At 40.3% G+C, this 15,567-nt stretch overlaps 1 protein-coding gene across 2 annotated transcripts in view; it reads left to right on the top strand.

Annotated features, from left to right (window-relative positions):
• The window catches only part of LOC138598341 (cell adhesion molecule 1-like), a 436,964-nt gene that overhangs the window by 369,246 nt on the left and 52,151 nt on the right, over positions 1-15,567 (top strand). For both annotated transcript variants that reach the window (XM_069670130.1, XM_069670122.1), the window contains exon 8: positions 2,098-2,270. In XM_069670130.1, the coding sequence (XP_069526231.1) occupies positions 2,098-2,270 (173 nt within the window). The remainder of the gene's footprint in view (positions 1-2,097; positions 2,271-15,567) is intronic.

The raw sequence follows: 15,567 nt of genomic DNA, 5'->3' as shown, positions 1-15,567 counted from the left end.
CAGGGGGCCGTGGCTGCAGGCAGCCATTTGTATTCTACACGCCTGCCCTTCCTCTCTCCTTGCAGCCCCATCTTACCTCTTTGGTCTATCTCTGTCTATCTTCCTCTTCCAGATTCACTTTTCCCCTTCTCACAACATCCCATCCACCTATAGAAACTACTTTTTCTGGGTCATGGCTCTCAATCCATCTTAGAGGAAAATACTTTTATTTATTATTTAATCACATTTTATTTCATGTGAAGAACACCTGTAATAGTCACGGCACTCTCTTTTGCACGCCGTAACCACAGCCATAAAATGCACTTGTGGTTTGTTTGTTTGTTTTTGCTATTGAGCTCCGACTGCTATTTCATATTCTTTTCCTGGATTTTTCGCCTCCTATTTTTTCCCCCCTTCTTCCATTTGCGTGCTCCCTCCACACCAGATGTTTTCAAATGGAGGGAAACAAGTTAAAACAGCACAACAAAGCGCAACAAGAGAGACCATCAGCACACGCTCAGGGGAAATAACAGTAGCTGGCAGTGGCCATTGGAAGTTGCAGCAGCAAAATAGAGGTGTTTTGTCTCTTTCTTTTCTCCTCACCCTCGGTGGCTCTGAGAGCTCTGAGCTCATTGTCATAAAAATGGAATCTGTCACCCTGCTATAAACCTCAGTCAAGGTAGAAAAGAGAACAAATGCAGACGCTTGGTAGGCGCCCACCTACACAGCAACACTCTTAAGTGTACGAGCGTGGAAAGGCTGCAATTTGAAGACAAAGCTGCTACACAGTTATTGTTTGCTTTTAGCTGTACACAAAGGGAGGAATTTTCATATCAATATGTCTTTTTAATGTCCTAGATCCCTTTCATTAGCCTTTTTGTAAAGCAAAACAGTTGCTAGAAAATTAATTAAAAGACTGTAATTTCTGGAGAACTGTTAACAAAAGTAGGAACAGCTTGTGTTGAGCTTCCAAAAAGATTTGTACTATGTTAGGGGAGCAGGCCCCTTTTTTGGGGGGGCAGTTTAATGGATGGTCCTACAGCCCAAGAGTCTTACGGCAAAAACATTGCATTAACTAACATAAAAAGAGAAACTCAAACTCAACACAACTTCTTTTTACATTGAAAAACTGCTGTAGAAGCTGTAATTTGCAAAACAAAATATTTTCATGTTAAAAGTAACAGAAGCACAAATGGTTGCTTAAACACGGCTGGCTGCGATGCTGGCTGCAACATAAGAGCAGAGCAGCGTGGGTGGGGCCAGAGACAGCTTTCAGAGGCCAGCCGACAGATGCAAAAGATCAGGTATTGATGGTGTGAAGCATTCAGGTCATCTGCAATATACCACAGGATACACAGAGAAGGACTTTGTAAGCACATAACACAGTCATGTAGAAACAGATTCATGTAGAATACTTTTGTGATGAACGACCTATTACTTCTTGTAACTTTCCTTAAAACTGTCGGTTAAATAAATGTGATGGAAGTTTTGAGCCTCTGAGGCTCATATCACAGTATAATGAAATTAATTCCACTCAAATATCCATGACAGGGTTTGACAAAGAGCATTGACAAGATGTTCATGGAATTTAAATTATCAATGTCACACACACGATAACTATAAGCCATAATACCATGAAATTTGTTCCGGATGTTCTCAGAGCCAACAGCAGTGGTTCGCAAATTGGGTTGGGGGTCCCTCTGGGTGGTGGGACGGGGGGTGAAGAACCATGCAACGGTTGGGTTGTAGATGAATGGAGGGAAATGGACGAGAGATGTGTGACTTATAAAGAGTCAATATCCAAGCATCTGTCAGAATCCATGGATAGTTAGACTTACATAACAGCATGTTGAATACAGAGAAAGATATTTTTTGACAATAATCATAATTGCAGAAAAGCTGGATGTTAATTATGTCCTAAAACCTCTTCAATTTTAGCAAATACTCTCTCTATTGTTCTATGGTGTGCAACAGACATTGAAGCCTTCAGGGACCACTTACAGTGCTTTAGACTTTTGTTTCCAAAAGGATCACATCATCTATCACTTCCTCTTACAAAAACATTGTTTGAACATTCTCAATGGGTTACTCACTGGTGTTCTTGTGTGTTTATTTCAGGCCACAGCGGGTGAACTGGGTGAAGGTGGATGATGATGTGCCGTCCCACGCCGTCATCACCGGTGCTGATCTTTACATCGAAAACCTAAACAAGTCCTACAACGGGACCTACCGCTGCTTGGCCTCAAACGCAGTGGGGGAGTCTTACGACGACTACATCCTCTACGTCTATGGTATGCACATCTTACACTGACCCTATTTCTACCTCTCTTTCTACCTATATCTCCTTTCCTTTGTACTCATTTGCCTTCTTCAATACTTTCTACATTGGGCATTAAATAATATCTCTTCCAAACTTAGCTCAATTCCTCTTGCACATACATGTCTCAGACACACCGAGCATTAAAAATTCCTTATTGACTCTTGTGTAAAAGTTTAAACCAATAAGAGATCACAAGTTTACTCACTCCAAACTCTACACCATGTTTTTAAGAGCTTGTCCCATGAGCATAAACACCCAAATCATCCATATGTAGATGTTGCTAATTGCTAGCACCTGTGGCATGCTAAAGACTGAAGCTATGATCATGATCCAAGGTACGCAGGCTGACCTTTGAATAAGGGTTGTGTTTCTAGTGAATGTGCAGTGTACTTTAAATCCCTCTGTGGCTCAAACTTCCCTGTAGATACGGTCGATATCATGTCGCTCCACTCCGTCCACTTTGTCCACCTGACTGCACTTTCTGCCCTGCACCTGGATTGAGAAAAACGGGGTCCTGAGGCGGCAAAGTGTTATGACCTCTGATAAGCTTGCAAACTCATTATTACTAATACTCAAACTGGATTATATTTCATCTTCCCGCTAGTGCCTTTAGCAACACACCCACACCAAAGCAGCTTCTTAAGATTTCTTCAATACAGTGCTATTTTCTCCACCGAACGGGACACTGAGGTCATGTCCTCAGCATTGTTTTCTCTCTCTGTCTCTCCCTCGGTATCCGTTGGATATTTTAATGACCTGAAGTGGAGTTTACATTCTGCATTTACAAACACATTTCCCATGGTGGATTTTAAAGAGGTTCTGACTACTTTTGGCAAAAGATGTTAAATTAAAATACAATAGAGGGATTTAGTTATATCCTTGCAGAGAGGAAAAGGCCTTGAAACAACATTTAGAATGGCAGGCAGAACAAATTCACAGAAAGTTGAATTAAACAGTTAAATGAAATGATAAAAGGAGCTTAAAAATAGCCACAAAAGATCACATAATGTTTGTGTTTCACTGTAGAAAACTGCCTTGGGGGTTTGGACTGGGCAATTTGAGTTTATGACCTCAGAGTTTCTATAATCCCTGCTTGGGCCTAGAAAGACTGAGCCATGTTTTAAACTGCATAGGCTGTTTCCACACAGTGAAGTTAGTTGGCAATGGCCGAAGATACTGGAACGCTGTGCTGTTACATTGACCAGGTATCTCTTGTGGATGAGACCCCATGTCTCAATGGATTACTTTTCAAAATAAAGGTTGAATAAAATAATACAATGCCAACAGTATGTGGTTTAGTCCTAAAAGCTAACATGACTCCTTCAGCCACGTTGAATCGATTTAATTTTTAATCTATAAATGAATGGGCCAAATAATAGACATTTTATCAACTAAAGTCATGTCAATTTTTATTTATCAATCAAAAATGACAAATCACCAATTTGCCAGCACTCTCTCATTCACTTTAGATGAGTAGAAGCTCACAAAAGATGCTGCTACCTTCTGTCAATCAGCGTAGTGAAAACCAATTTGTATTTATAGTATTTTGAAGCACTACAACTAAAACCTAAAACCAGGGGATCACTAGATGAGTGCAGTGTGCATATCGTGTTGACTGCCTTAGCCAGATTTCTGTATTTATTTGGCTTCCTGTTGATGTAAGCTTTCCATTTTCTCTCATCCTCATACACATTATCTTAACATGCTTTCATACTGTTGATACCAATAACATTTTCTCCCTGAGCAGAGCATTACTCTCTAATGGGCTCATTTTCCCTGGCCAAAATTACTTCACTATCACTTTTAGTAGACCCTGAGCCTGCAGAGAAATTATTTGGCTGTCATTGTCAGAGGGAATTAGCAGAGTGAAAAGGCTTCTTTTGTATGTAGAGGGAGAAAAGGGACTCTGGGTTCCTGACGGACACCAGCTGAATGGATGTTATTTACAGCGGAGAGAGTTGCTGTGCTAATGATGAGTGCAATAAAACAACAGAAGTACCGCTGATGATCGGGAAACAGCTTACTGCCCCCTGGTATATTGCAGCTGTTAGTCTATGCTAACAGTGCCTTGTTGTCCTCTTTGTGTATATTCTTCTGGTGCTACCTTTGTAAAAAATCAGTTCGACAACTAGAACATTGGAGATAGGTCTTTTTACATTTGTGAAGTACACTCAGAGCGCAGACCTCTGTCAAGGCCAATAATCTAGTCTTATATAATATGTCCGTTACCTGGCTAACAATACCTTTAGCTAGCTAACCTTACCTTTAGCTTGGAATTCACACCTTCCCTTTAACAAATAATTTAATCTTATATAACATTTCCGTTATCTGGCTAACATTACCTTCAGGTAGCTAACTTTACCTTTAGGTTGAAATTCGCTCCTTTCCTTTTACCAATAGTCTAGTGTTATACAACATTTCCGTTACCTGGCTAACAATACCTTTAGCTAGCTAACCTTACCATTATCTTGGAATTCACGCCTTTCCTTTAACCAATAGTCCTGTCTTATATAAAATTTCTGTTACCTGGCTAACATTATCTTTAGCTAGGTAACCTTACCTTTAGACTGGAATTGGCTGTGTTCAAAGAGTACCTAATCAAATATGTTGTTTTACCTGAAAATATGGCCTAATATCCATTCAGATTTGTATTATCTATTGTCTTTTCAGTTGGTGATCAATCAGAGGCCATAAAATGATTATCATTTGTCATAGTCCCTTTATTTATATGATTTAAAAACCTGGAACACAGCAGTAAGACATGATAACAGCATTTTAGCTTCCCACCCTGATTGTGAGGTCAGAGGAAAATGGCTGCCACGTAAATATGGTGAATTATTAGAGGTTAGTTATGTGTGTGTGTGTGTGAGAGAGAGAGAGAGAGAGAGAGAGAGAGAGTATACGTGTTTCTAATCGGATCAACCCAAGCACACATAATATCACGTTAATAAGATCATCCATTTGCACCATACTTTTAGCCATGTATCCATTAAGCAGCACTTTGCATGACGTATGAATGTCCAGGTTATTTTAGCAGCTTTCTGTTGTCTCTCCCCGGACATAAACAACAAAACCCTGTGGTCTTTCATACACCCACCACCACCCCTACCCCAGCAACCCAACCCCCTACAGTGAGAAAAAGACAAAGATAAACACGGTAATGCAACATGCTGGCAACTAAAAGCCTTGCACCTCAACATAAAAAAAGCAGCCACCATTAAGTCCACAGAAGGCCTCCATCCTTTCAGAGCCAGTCTTTTGATCACTTTGATGTGTCCGTGGCCCCCACACTGCTAATGTCTACTGTAATTCAACAGCAAATCATGCCCAACCTTCGCCTTACTAATGGGAAGACAGGATGTTGTGGCTGAGCTGTTAGAAGCTAATTCTCACATTATGTTCCAGAGCCCCGTCTACCACTGAATACACACTCACACACTCACTCTCCTCCTGCTGGTACACTTCCACACCCAGCCATGCACCACTGTAGTCCACCTCACTAGAAGCTGGGAACAGGTTGTATGTAGAGTTAGATAGACTTCATTTTACCATGTTATCTACGACTAGATCGACCAGTAGATTGTGAACTGTTAAGCAAGTAATCTCTGGATTAAAAGCACCATGTAGGCTACATTTATTAAGAGAATTTGTGGTTGCATGTGCGTGTCTCCATATTACTTTTGGGACTTTTCTGGTTTTCAACTCTGTGCATATATATTTTCCATGAAACAGCGAGCAGAGCGCTTTTGGATTCCCTTATATTTAAGTGTTTCCTGTAGAAAAACAATGCTATAGGGAGGAACTTGTTGCTTATATTGATTGGCATTTACACCAGCCAATAGCGCTGTAATGCCACACCCCGCTACCCGTCAAATTTACCAGAAGGTAACTGGCAGAATTTAGAGATAAAGTGGAGTTACGGAGAACCTCTGAATAACGTTTCATAAGGCACAAATTGGTAAACAATCCCAAGGGCAAAATGAGTCATTTGTAGTTTAGTTTTCTAAGAAAGGACCAAATCTAAAGTATTATGAAGACTAATGTGACTTTTTGTCATTGTCGAGCCCGAGACAAGCATATAGGGGATGATTAATGCATTTATTTTGATTTCATGGGAACTTTTATGGGAAGCTATACCAAATATCAAAATACCAACATAAAAAGTAAGTAAGAGTATGCAACCACACAGGAACTATCCTCCTGTAGTATTATGAGTTTGTTGTGTTTCTGTCTCTTCATTGCTATTTATAATATATGTGACCCAGTTACAGTTATGACTCATGATGCTCACAATTAGTTATTTGTGAATCAGCTCCCAAAAACACAAAAATAAACACATAAGAAGCAGAGGAGTGTAGCATGGTCTGCCGTCTCCAGAGTTTGGTTTCCCCATGGGGGTACATGTAAGGATGATGATGCAGTCTGACAGTCGCCATAACTGTCTTATCAGTGAGTTACCTGTCACTTCAGCTGTCTTCATGACGCCTCTCTGGGTTTGAAGTCAGTGTGTGAACGCTTATATGACCAGAACTAAAAGTTAATAATGAATCTTTTTCTCTGTGATCGAGACCAAAGACTCTTTATAAGAAGAGGACGTAGCCAATGTGACGTAACTGGCTGATTTGTGAGTCTTGGGCTTGGCATTTTGGCTCGTGCTGTCTTGTTTTTTTGGAGACAGAAGTAACCATAGTTGGATGCCAGACAGGATAAGTATTACTTAAATTGACAAAGGTACAATAAAGCCTACACATCACGGATACAAGTGGCTGAAATTAACTTACTCCACAGGATGGGCTCAGCCTTACAGACAGGATAAGGAGCTCAGACATCCGGAGGGAGCTTGGAGTAGAGCCGCTACTCCTTCGCATTGAAAGGAACCAGTTGAGGTGGTTCGGGCATCTGATCAGGATGCCTCCTGGGCTCCTCCCTCTGGAGGTTTTCTGGGCACGTCCAACTGGGAGGAGACCCAGGAGTAGACCCAGAGCCCACTGGTGGGAATATATATCCCACCTGGCCTGGGAATGCTTCGGGATCCCCCAGGAGGAGCTAGAAAATGTTGCTAGGGAGGGGGACATCTAGGCTAACTTGCTTAGCCTGCTGCCACCGCGACCCAACCCTGGAGGAGCTGAAGAAAATGGATGGATGCTTTATCATCAAAATTGAGTCTGAATTTAAGCATTTTTTTAAAAAGATTATTTTTTTGGCTTTTGCCCTTATTAGATAGGACAGATGAAATGAGAGAGGAAATGTGGGAAATGAGTAGAGAGTGGGGGTTGACATGCACCAAACAATCGGCAGGTCGGGAGTCCAACCCGCGATCGGCGTGCCAAGGACTGCAGCCGCTGCACACGGGGCGCAGCCGCTACACACGGGGCGCCCGCTCCACTCACTGAGCCAAACCAGCACCCCTGAATGTAAGCATTATTGACAAAATAAACATCCTGCTGAATTGAAGAAGACTTCAAACCGGCGATTGAGACCCTAAACTCATTAGGAAAATGTTTACTGCAGTAATGAATCAAGTAAGAAGTAGGGTCAGGTTCCATACAATTAACTCCTTTTTTCAACCAGTGAGTCGCTCTGCTGGAGGTTAGAAAAAAGAAAGAAGAAAGGCAGCTTTAAGGCACTTTGGCATTAGCTTTACTTTAGAAACGTCAAAGTCATATACAGCTTATGGTCAAGACCACTAACCAATCAATATACACCATAGATATGTACATATATATTTAATTCATATGTTTCATACAAATAAAGACACTTTTTTTAGTTCTAAAAAGCGAACTCCCCTCCTCCCAGGCTATTTCAAAAAGATACATCTACTGCAGTCCAATTACAGCCAGTAAGGAGGGGCTGACACTAATAATGATAAAGTCCCTCCACAAGTCTGACAAAATGCACCATGTTTCAACTTCTAGAAAACCAGCCACAATATCAACAGAAGTTCCCAAACTGTACATTAGAGCTGTGTAATTGAATGACAAAGTCCGCGAGGTGCCTCCGCCCCCAACACTCCCCCTGCTTGACAGCCGGAACAAATGCAGCCAGGGCCGGCATCTCCTCTAATACATCTGATTGCAGAGTATTGTGACCCTAAGTGATGGAGAGCACCGCGAGAGTGGCTGACACTAACAATGTTAACGGCGAAAACAATGCAGTCTGTACTGCTCTAACTCTCACTGCCGCTCTTACTTCTCAGGGTAAGAAAACACAACCATCAGGGTGTTCCCCTTTTGCAGCGGAGTGAGACCCAGCACAGAGGGGCTTTATGTTGTTTACAGGCAGCTGCTTACCCAATAACTGAGTTCTCTTCCTCCCTGCTCCTTTACCAGCCCCTGCTTTTATTACACGCTAGCAACATGTTTCCTGACCTGCATGCTCTCAGCCGTTTTCATACTTACTTTACACTTCTTTTCCATTTAAGCTCATGGGAGATTCTCCACAAGTCAGCGTTAGGTCTTTAAGTGGCATTCAACATGTCTCTCAGAGGTGCAAAGTGTACCAAAACATCCTATTCAAGCTGCAGGCGCTCTTAGTTTGCTGAAATTGCACTTGAGTGGAAGAGAAATTGCTTCCAAAACAAATTTGCGGGAAGGTTATGTTTTGAATCCTGTCTGTCTCTTATGAACAGCTGATATTTTAGATATTACTCTGCTGTGTGCTATTTATGACATTAGAGAGGTGATTTGGGGCAATTTTTATAACTTAAGATCCTGTCAATCATTGCCAAACCACCATACGGAAAAAATTATGTCAAAGTGGCTGTGACTTTGAATTCTAGATGGACTGACGAGTTTATATAAAAATTTTTCACCCTAAAAATACCTTCAGCATATATTTTTTTACATAATTCTTCTGTTTCAACCACTGACTGTGTATAAAGACGGACGATGCGTCTCCATCTGCTCTCATTGTACAAAATTGAAGCCAAAATACTCCCTGTGACGGGCGCTGCCATCTTGCACTGGTGACGTCATTTGGAGCCAGAGCTGCGCAGTAGCGATTGGCAGATGGAGCCGCTGAAGCCACTCCTGCTAACCAAAACACACACTTAACTTACCGGAAAAAAAGCAGCACATCGGCGTATTGAACAGCAAAACAGCTCCTTTGTGTTGGTCTGAGGTTAATGTTCACAGATATGGAAACTTGAATGACTGTAGTGATTTTTTTAGTACGTCTCCTCTCTCCGTTCCTCCTTTACTCTGCTATCCGGAACAGATTGGCTGCAGGAGCCGAATTTGTCAACAGAGCTGTCAATCATCCTTTTTACAGCATCAAATAACTAATTAAAAATAAACTTAAAAAATGAACACTTGGACGTAAATCAGCATGATAAGAACTAACTATAATGACAGAAACCATGTTTGAGAAAAATGTATTTGACGTGTATTTAGATTTTATAGTTTGATTCATGTCTCATCTGTTAACATGGAGGAGGCGGGCTTTATGACCTATACTGCAGCCAGTCAGCAGGGGGCGCTGAAAATGTTTTGTCTGTAATGTCGTCCATCATTTTATACAGTCAACTATGAGAAAACTAGCTTTTAGACTCTTGTTCATTATCAGACATATTCAGGTATATCACTCCAAAGTTTAAAGCCTTTTTACCTGAACTTTTAGCCTTGACTTTGTCCTACCAAAAACATTTTAAGGTGTATTTGAAGCATGTTTTGTTAAGTTATGTTATTCACTTTTGCAGATGTGCCATAACTTCTCTCTTAAAAGATAAAGTCGAATGCAAGAGGTCAAAGACTACTTTATGCTCTTTCACATTATTGGCATTCACAAATCTCACTTCAAGTCAAAGTCAAGTTTAAATGTAAAGCCCATAATCACAGCAGGAGTGTTAGGGCGAGTGTTAGGGCTTCAGTAGCTTGGATTATAAGAGGAACAAGGACACGTGCTGAAGAGGCCATGGAAAAACATACACAATAGAACACAAGAAGACATACAGGCAATGGAACGTTTGGAAGGATAAAATGAAGGTAATTCTTGAGGGGCTAAAGAGGCACTGAATGGATAGTTTGACAAAACGGTAAATCAATAATACACTTAGACACTTGCAGGTCAGAAAACAGCATGAAGCAGGAAACATAAAGCAATAAGGGGAGAAAAGTACTGTTTGATGATGTCACAGCACTACAAAGAGCAATTTGTGTAGAGTCATTTAAGTGTAAAGTGTTGTTTTATTATAAAATGTGTCCGTGTCTATGTCTAGTTTAAAGCCACCATGTGCACCATGTGGAAGTTCTTTGTGGTGGTGGTATCGCATAAAAACCAAGACCTAAATCCTAATTTCTACCCCTTATGTTGCAGGTTAGGGAGGAACTGTAGCTCAGATATTGTGGAAGAGCAAAAATTGATGTTTGGTGGTGCTTGTTTAGCTCAGTTGCTGGAGCAGGCGCCTCATATATAGAGGCTGCAGTCCTCAACGCACTGATCGCAGGTTCAACTCCCGATCTGTGACCATTTGGTGCATGCAGTCCCCCACTCTGTCCTCCCCACATTTCCTGCCTCCCTGTCTTATCCAATGAGGCAGAAGCCAAAAGAATATTGTTTAAAAGAAAAAAAAAAATCTTATATGAATGACCTAATATGAATCAGGTTTATTGCCAAAAAGGTTTACACATACAAGGAATTTGACTTGGTGTTTTGGTGCAGAACAATGAACACAGAGGAAGAATAAAAAAGGAGGTATCTAAAAGCAGCATTACCCCTACTGTCAGGGAACTTAAATAGAATAATATAAAAATAAACAATCAGAATAAAAATGATATAATACAAATTATACAACAGTTAGTTCTGACCAAGTAACCTGATTGGACAAGAGGCATTCCATGAGTGGCGATATATAGTACAACATCAGTGGGACTTTTCACTCTGCGTATCACTCCGCCTCAGCCAGGTGTTCTGAATACTGTTGATTAACAATTCAGCAGACTGTGTATGTCTACATTAATCGAGCTGGTACCTCTGAATCACACAGCAGACTCTTACTTCACTGGTTGCTTTATTCATTAAATCAAACAGACAAATATACATCATACAAAGTAGCTAATCAGAATGCAGGAGAATGTTTGTGTTGCTTGGTGACAACAGTCCAGTTTCAGTTAAGCTGTGGAACTAGTTGAGTTAGTTGAGCAAAAAAATAATGTGTTGTTGATTATTACTATTAGCAGCTTGTTTAACTGTTGTATAGAAGTCTACGGCCTCGTGCCTACCACCGAATCACAGCTGTGATGATAGTAAGTACAACATCACTCCCTCTCATGTGATATTGCTTAAATATGTACACAGAATGGAAGAGCTGTATAGTATGTGCAGGAAGGTGCAAGATCATGGTGATTGTGATTTACTATACTATACTACACAACAATATGCTCCCTGCACTAAACCGTACCATACCATACATGCTGTACCATACCATACATACCATACCATACATACCATACCATACCATACATATCATACCATACCATACCATACATATCATACCATACCACACCATACATACCATACCATACATATCATACATACCATACCATACATACCATACATACCATACTATACCATACATACCATACCATACATACCATACATACCATACCATACCATACCATACATACCACACCATACATACCATACCATACCATACATATCATACCATACCACACCATACATACCATACCATACCATACATATCATACATACCATACCATACCATACCATACCATACATACCATACCATACCATACATATCATACATACCATACCATACATATCATACATACCATACTATACCATACATACCTTACATACCATACATACCATACCATACCATACATACATACCATACCATACCATACCATACATACCATACTATACCATACCATACCATACATACCATACATACCATACTATACCATACCATACCATACCATACATACCATACATACCATACTATACCATACATACCATACATACCATACATACCATACCATACCATACATACATACCATAGCTAATAAACTGAGCTACAAACCTGCTAAATGCTAAACTTTATTTTACAACACCGCTCAATGCTATATCATACCATACTGAAATTTACTATAATTTACCATATTAATTTATATATCTATTATTATTATATTTATAATTTACACTATACTATACCACATTTAAATGTACTACACTGCATTATACTATAATATACTACAACACATGTAGGTAGTCTTTAACATACCACTTAAAGTGTATTTATAAATTTATTTTATGTGTATTTCTTTGGCTGGACAGGTAACGTAAGCATTTCACATAATCCTACAGTATGATGTGTAAAGATTTAGTTTTTAGCACTTGAGTAGCATTTGTCAGCAGATGAGCCATTAGATCAGTTCAATTGTCCTTATGTGGCAAATTAGTACAATAAAGACTTGTTGTTGTTGTATGAGTTTAAAAACGTATCTTAATAAATTTTACATTTTCCCACATTTCAAGCTTCTTTTTTTTTTTAGGTTATTATTAGGTGTTATTTCTAACGCTGTGTAAGAGTATGGTGTTCCTCTCATCCAGCGCTCTCGTGCAGTTAACTCAGCGGCTTTAGCGGGAATGATTCCTGTCAGGCTGTGTCTCGCTGCTCTGTTCGTTCAGACCAGAAACACTGATTCATAAGCCTCATCAGTAAACAAGGCCCGGTGACTCAGCGGGAGGAAAAACACATTCTGCTTGTCACATTTGAAAGTCAATGAGCTCCACTGTTCTTTGATACGCTGCACCAGCGAGCCTCAAAAAAGGGGGAAATGTAGTGTACATCCAGACAAACGCACCAGTCTCTTTTAATCTTTGTTTATCTATTTATCTGTGCTAAGTTTTTAATGAGTTGTTGACACTGATGATCCCAAACATCTGCTGGACCCTCACAGTTCATGATGGGATGAAACCAATTAGACGGCAGCACCCCCGAGCTGGAGCATCGTGGCTCTCAAGCATGTGTGAAACTCATCAGCTCCAGCTTCATCTGCCAGCCGCCTTCCCAACGGATCATTTTTCCCCCGCCTTTGTCTGCACAGTGGTCGGCGCAGCCTTTTGTATTGTCAAGGTTGCCTTTAGAAGACCGAATTGTTGATAGATTAAAAACATATCGTACACCGGCAAAGTTTTGAATACTGATCCAGATCACCTGAAGGCCTTCATTTGCATTTTTAAATTTGCCTCAGGCAGAGTTATGAGGGGCTACACGGTCCTCGCCGCGTTGTGTTTGAATTACTTGATACATTTTCCCTCAAGTGCAAAGAAAAGATGATTTTCTAAACACACAACGGTGAACAGATTTGTGCAGTAACTGTGAACAACTCGTGCCCTCAGGGAAGACTACTTTTGTATGATAAACAACCTCTGTACCCTTGGGGAAGACATTACACACAGCAGGATGACTTTTATTGTCTCTATAATGTAACTCTGGGATGTGTTCATTTTCAATTATCCGTGCACATTCAGAAATAAAGTGACAATAAATGCAGCTTATTACTGTAAATGCAGAAAATTAGTCATAGTGCCACTTCCTGTAATACAGAGAACACAGTACAGTTTCTTATCCACCGAACCCATTTTATACTGATCATTCAGTCATGTAGAGAAGCCAGCACTTTTCTAACCAGTAAGAAGAACATAAAAGACACAACATACAACTGTTCTTTGCAGCGTATATCAACAGTATGTTCCTTATTGCGATCAGTTTGAAGGAGAAGCTGGTGTTTGACTTATTTTTTTTTCTATCATAAAATTCCACAAAAAGACCAAACCAACAATGACTCAGTCTGTTTCTCTGCACTGTCAAGCTTTCCCAATCTGAGGCTTGAAAGCTACATCCCATCTGCTTGCTACTGGAGGTGTGAATCTAAAAAGGAATGGACTTTAATATTCAATTTACTTTTTCTAAATGCTTAAAAATGTCCTAATTTTTCTTCCCTTTTTTTTGTATTTGGCACCTTTTCGATGACATATCACAGAAAATGCTATATGCTGCAGACAATATTGTTAGTTTGATGGTTTAGGTATTTTCATAGGTTTGAAAATGAATTAAAATACTACTAGACTCCTGTCTTTTAAGACTCGGTTCAGTTTTAACTGTGGTTAGAATTTTAAAGCTGCTCTTAAGGCCAGTTCAGATCAATGATTCGCAACAAGACTGGATGCAACCGCCAAAAGAATCTCTTGACATCTGATCGTAAACGTTCTGAAACTGGGCCGTTCACATCAAAGCAACGCAACGCAAACAGACATAGCTGACCGTCTCCATAGCAACGATGCACTGACATACCCCACTACTTCTGTGGTAATGCTATAACGTTAGGTAATACTTGATAACTTTAGTGATAGGCCCAGGTTACGTGAATTATCTAGCTGGATTTCTGTTATCGTTATAAAAAGACATGGATGACAACATGTTTGCAATGTTAGATGCAACATTGATTAATTAATGTCGAAGACATAGTTTGGAAAGAGAGGATCTGGAGCCGTCTTTGGCTACTGCAGCACCTGAGACAGGGTGCCTACGCCAAATTATGCTGTTTCCTGATTGGCTGAAGTGAAACAGGTACATCTATCAGTTCTAAAACTGCATTTGGAGATTTGACAAGTCAAATCTTCTGCAACTCCAGGCAACGGCTTCAGACGCTCTGCAACTAACCAGTTCACACCGCTACAATTTTCTCTGCAACATTCTGAAACTGTTTTGTTGCGTTGCGAATCATTAATCTGAACTGGGCTCAGACAGGAAATGACATTGTCACAGCACCTGCAATCATAATCAAGACACCACATCTCACACTGAACTTAAAAACATTTCGGCACATAAAAATACCAAAATACCAAAAGTGTTGGTTTAGCTCAGTTTGTAGAGCAGGCGTCCCACATACAGAGGCAACAGTCCTCGACGCAGGTCCAGACTGTACTCTTTTTTATATTATTTAGAGAGAGACCCAACATGAATCCACCATGAGCAGTACTGAGCAACATTTGGCAGCAGTGTCAGAACAATGTCCTTTTAACAGGCAGAAACCTCGAGCAGAACCAGGCTCATGTTGAACAGCCGTCTGCCTCGACTGGATGGGCCGGAAAGTGGAATAAAGGGAGACGCAGGATAGAGACAGGTCATCTTACTGTTCCTAAGAAGGGAAAGTTAAAATTGAAAATAAAATGAAAGAGGGCCTTGTAACCACTGCCTCCTTCACTTCCATCTCCATCCCTCCTCTGTCTGCATACATTTTCTT

The sequence above is a fragment of the Semicossyphus pulcher genome, unplaced genomic scaffold (assembly GCF_022749685.1).
Source record: "Semicossyphus pulcher isolate SPU_LCO1_2020_fin unplaced genomic scaffold, fSemPul1.0.p SCAF_10, whole genome shotgun sequence".
Classification (NCBI taxonomy): domain Eukaryota; kingdom Metazoa; phylum Chordata; class Actinopteri; order Labriformes; family Labridae; genus Semicossyphus; species Semicossyphus pulcher.
Note: the sequence above shows the minus strand (reverse complement) of the source record. Positions and strands in the feature narration are given on the sequence as shown.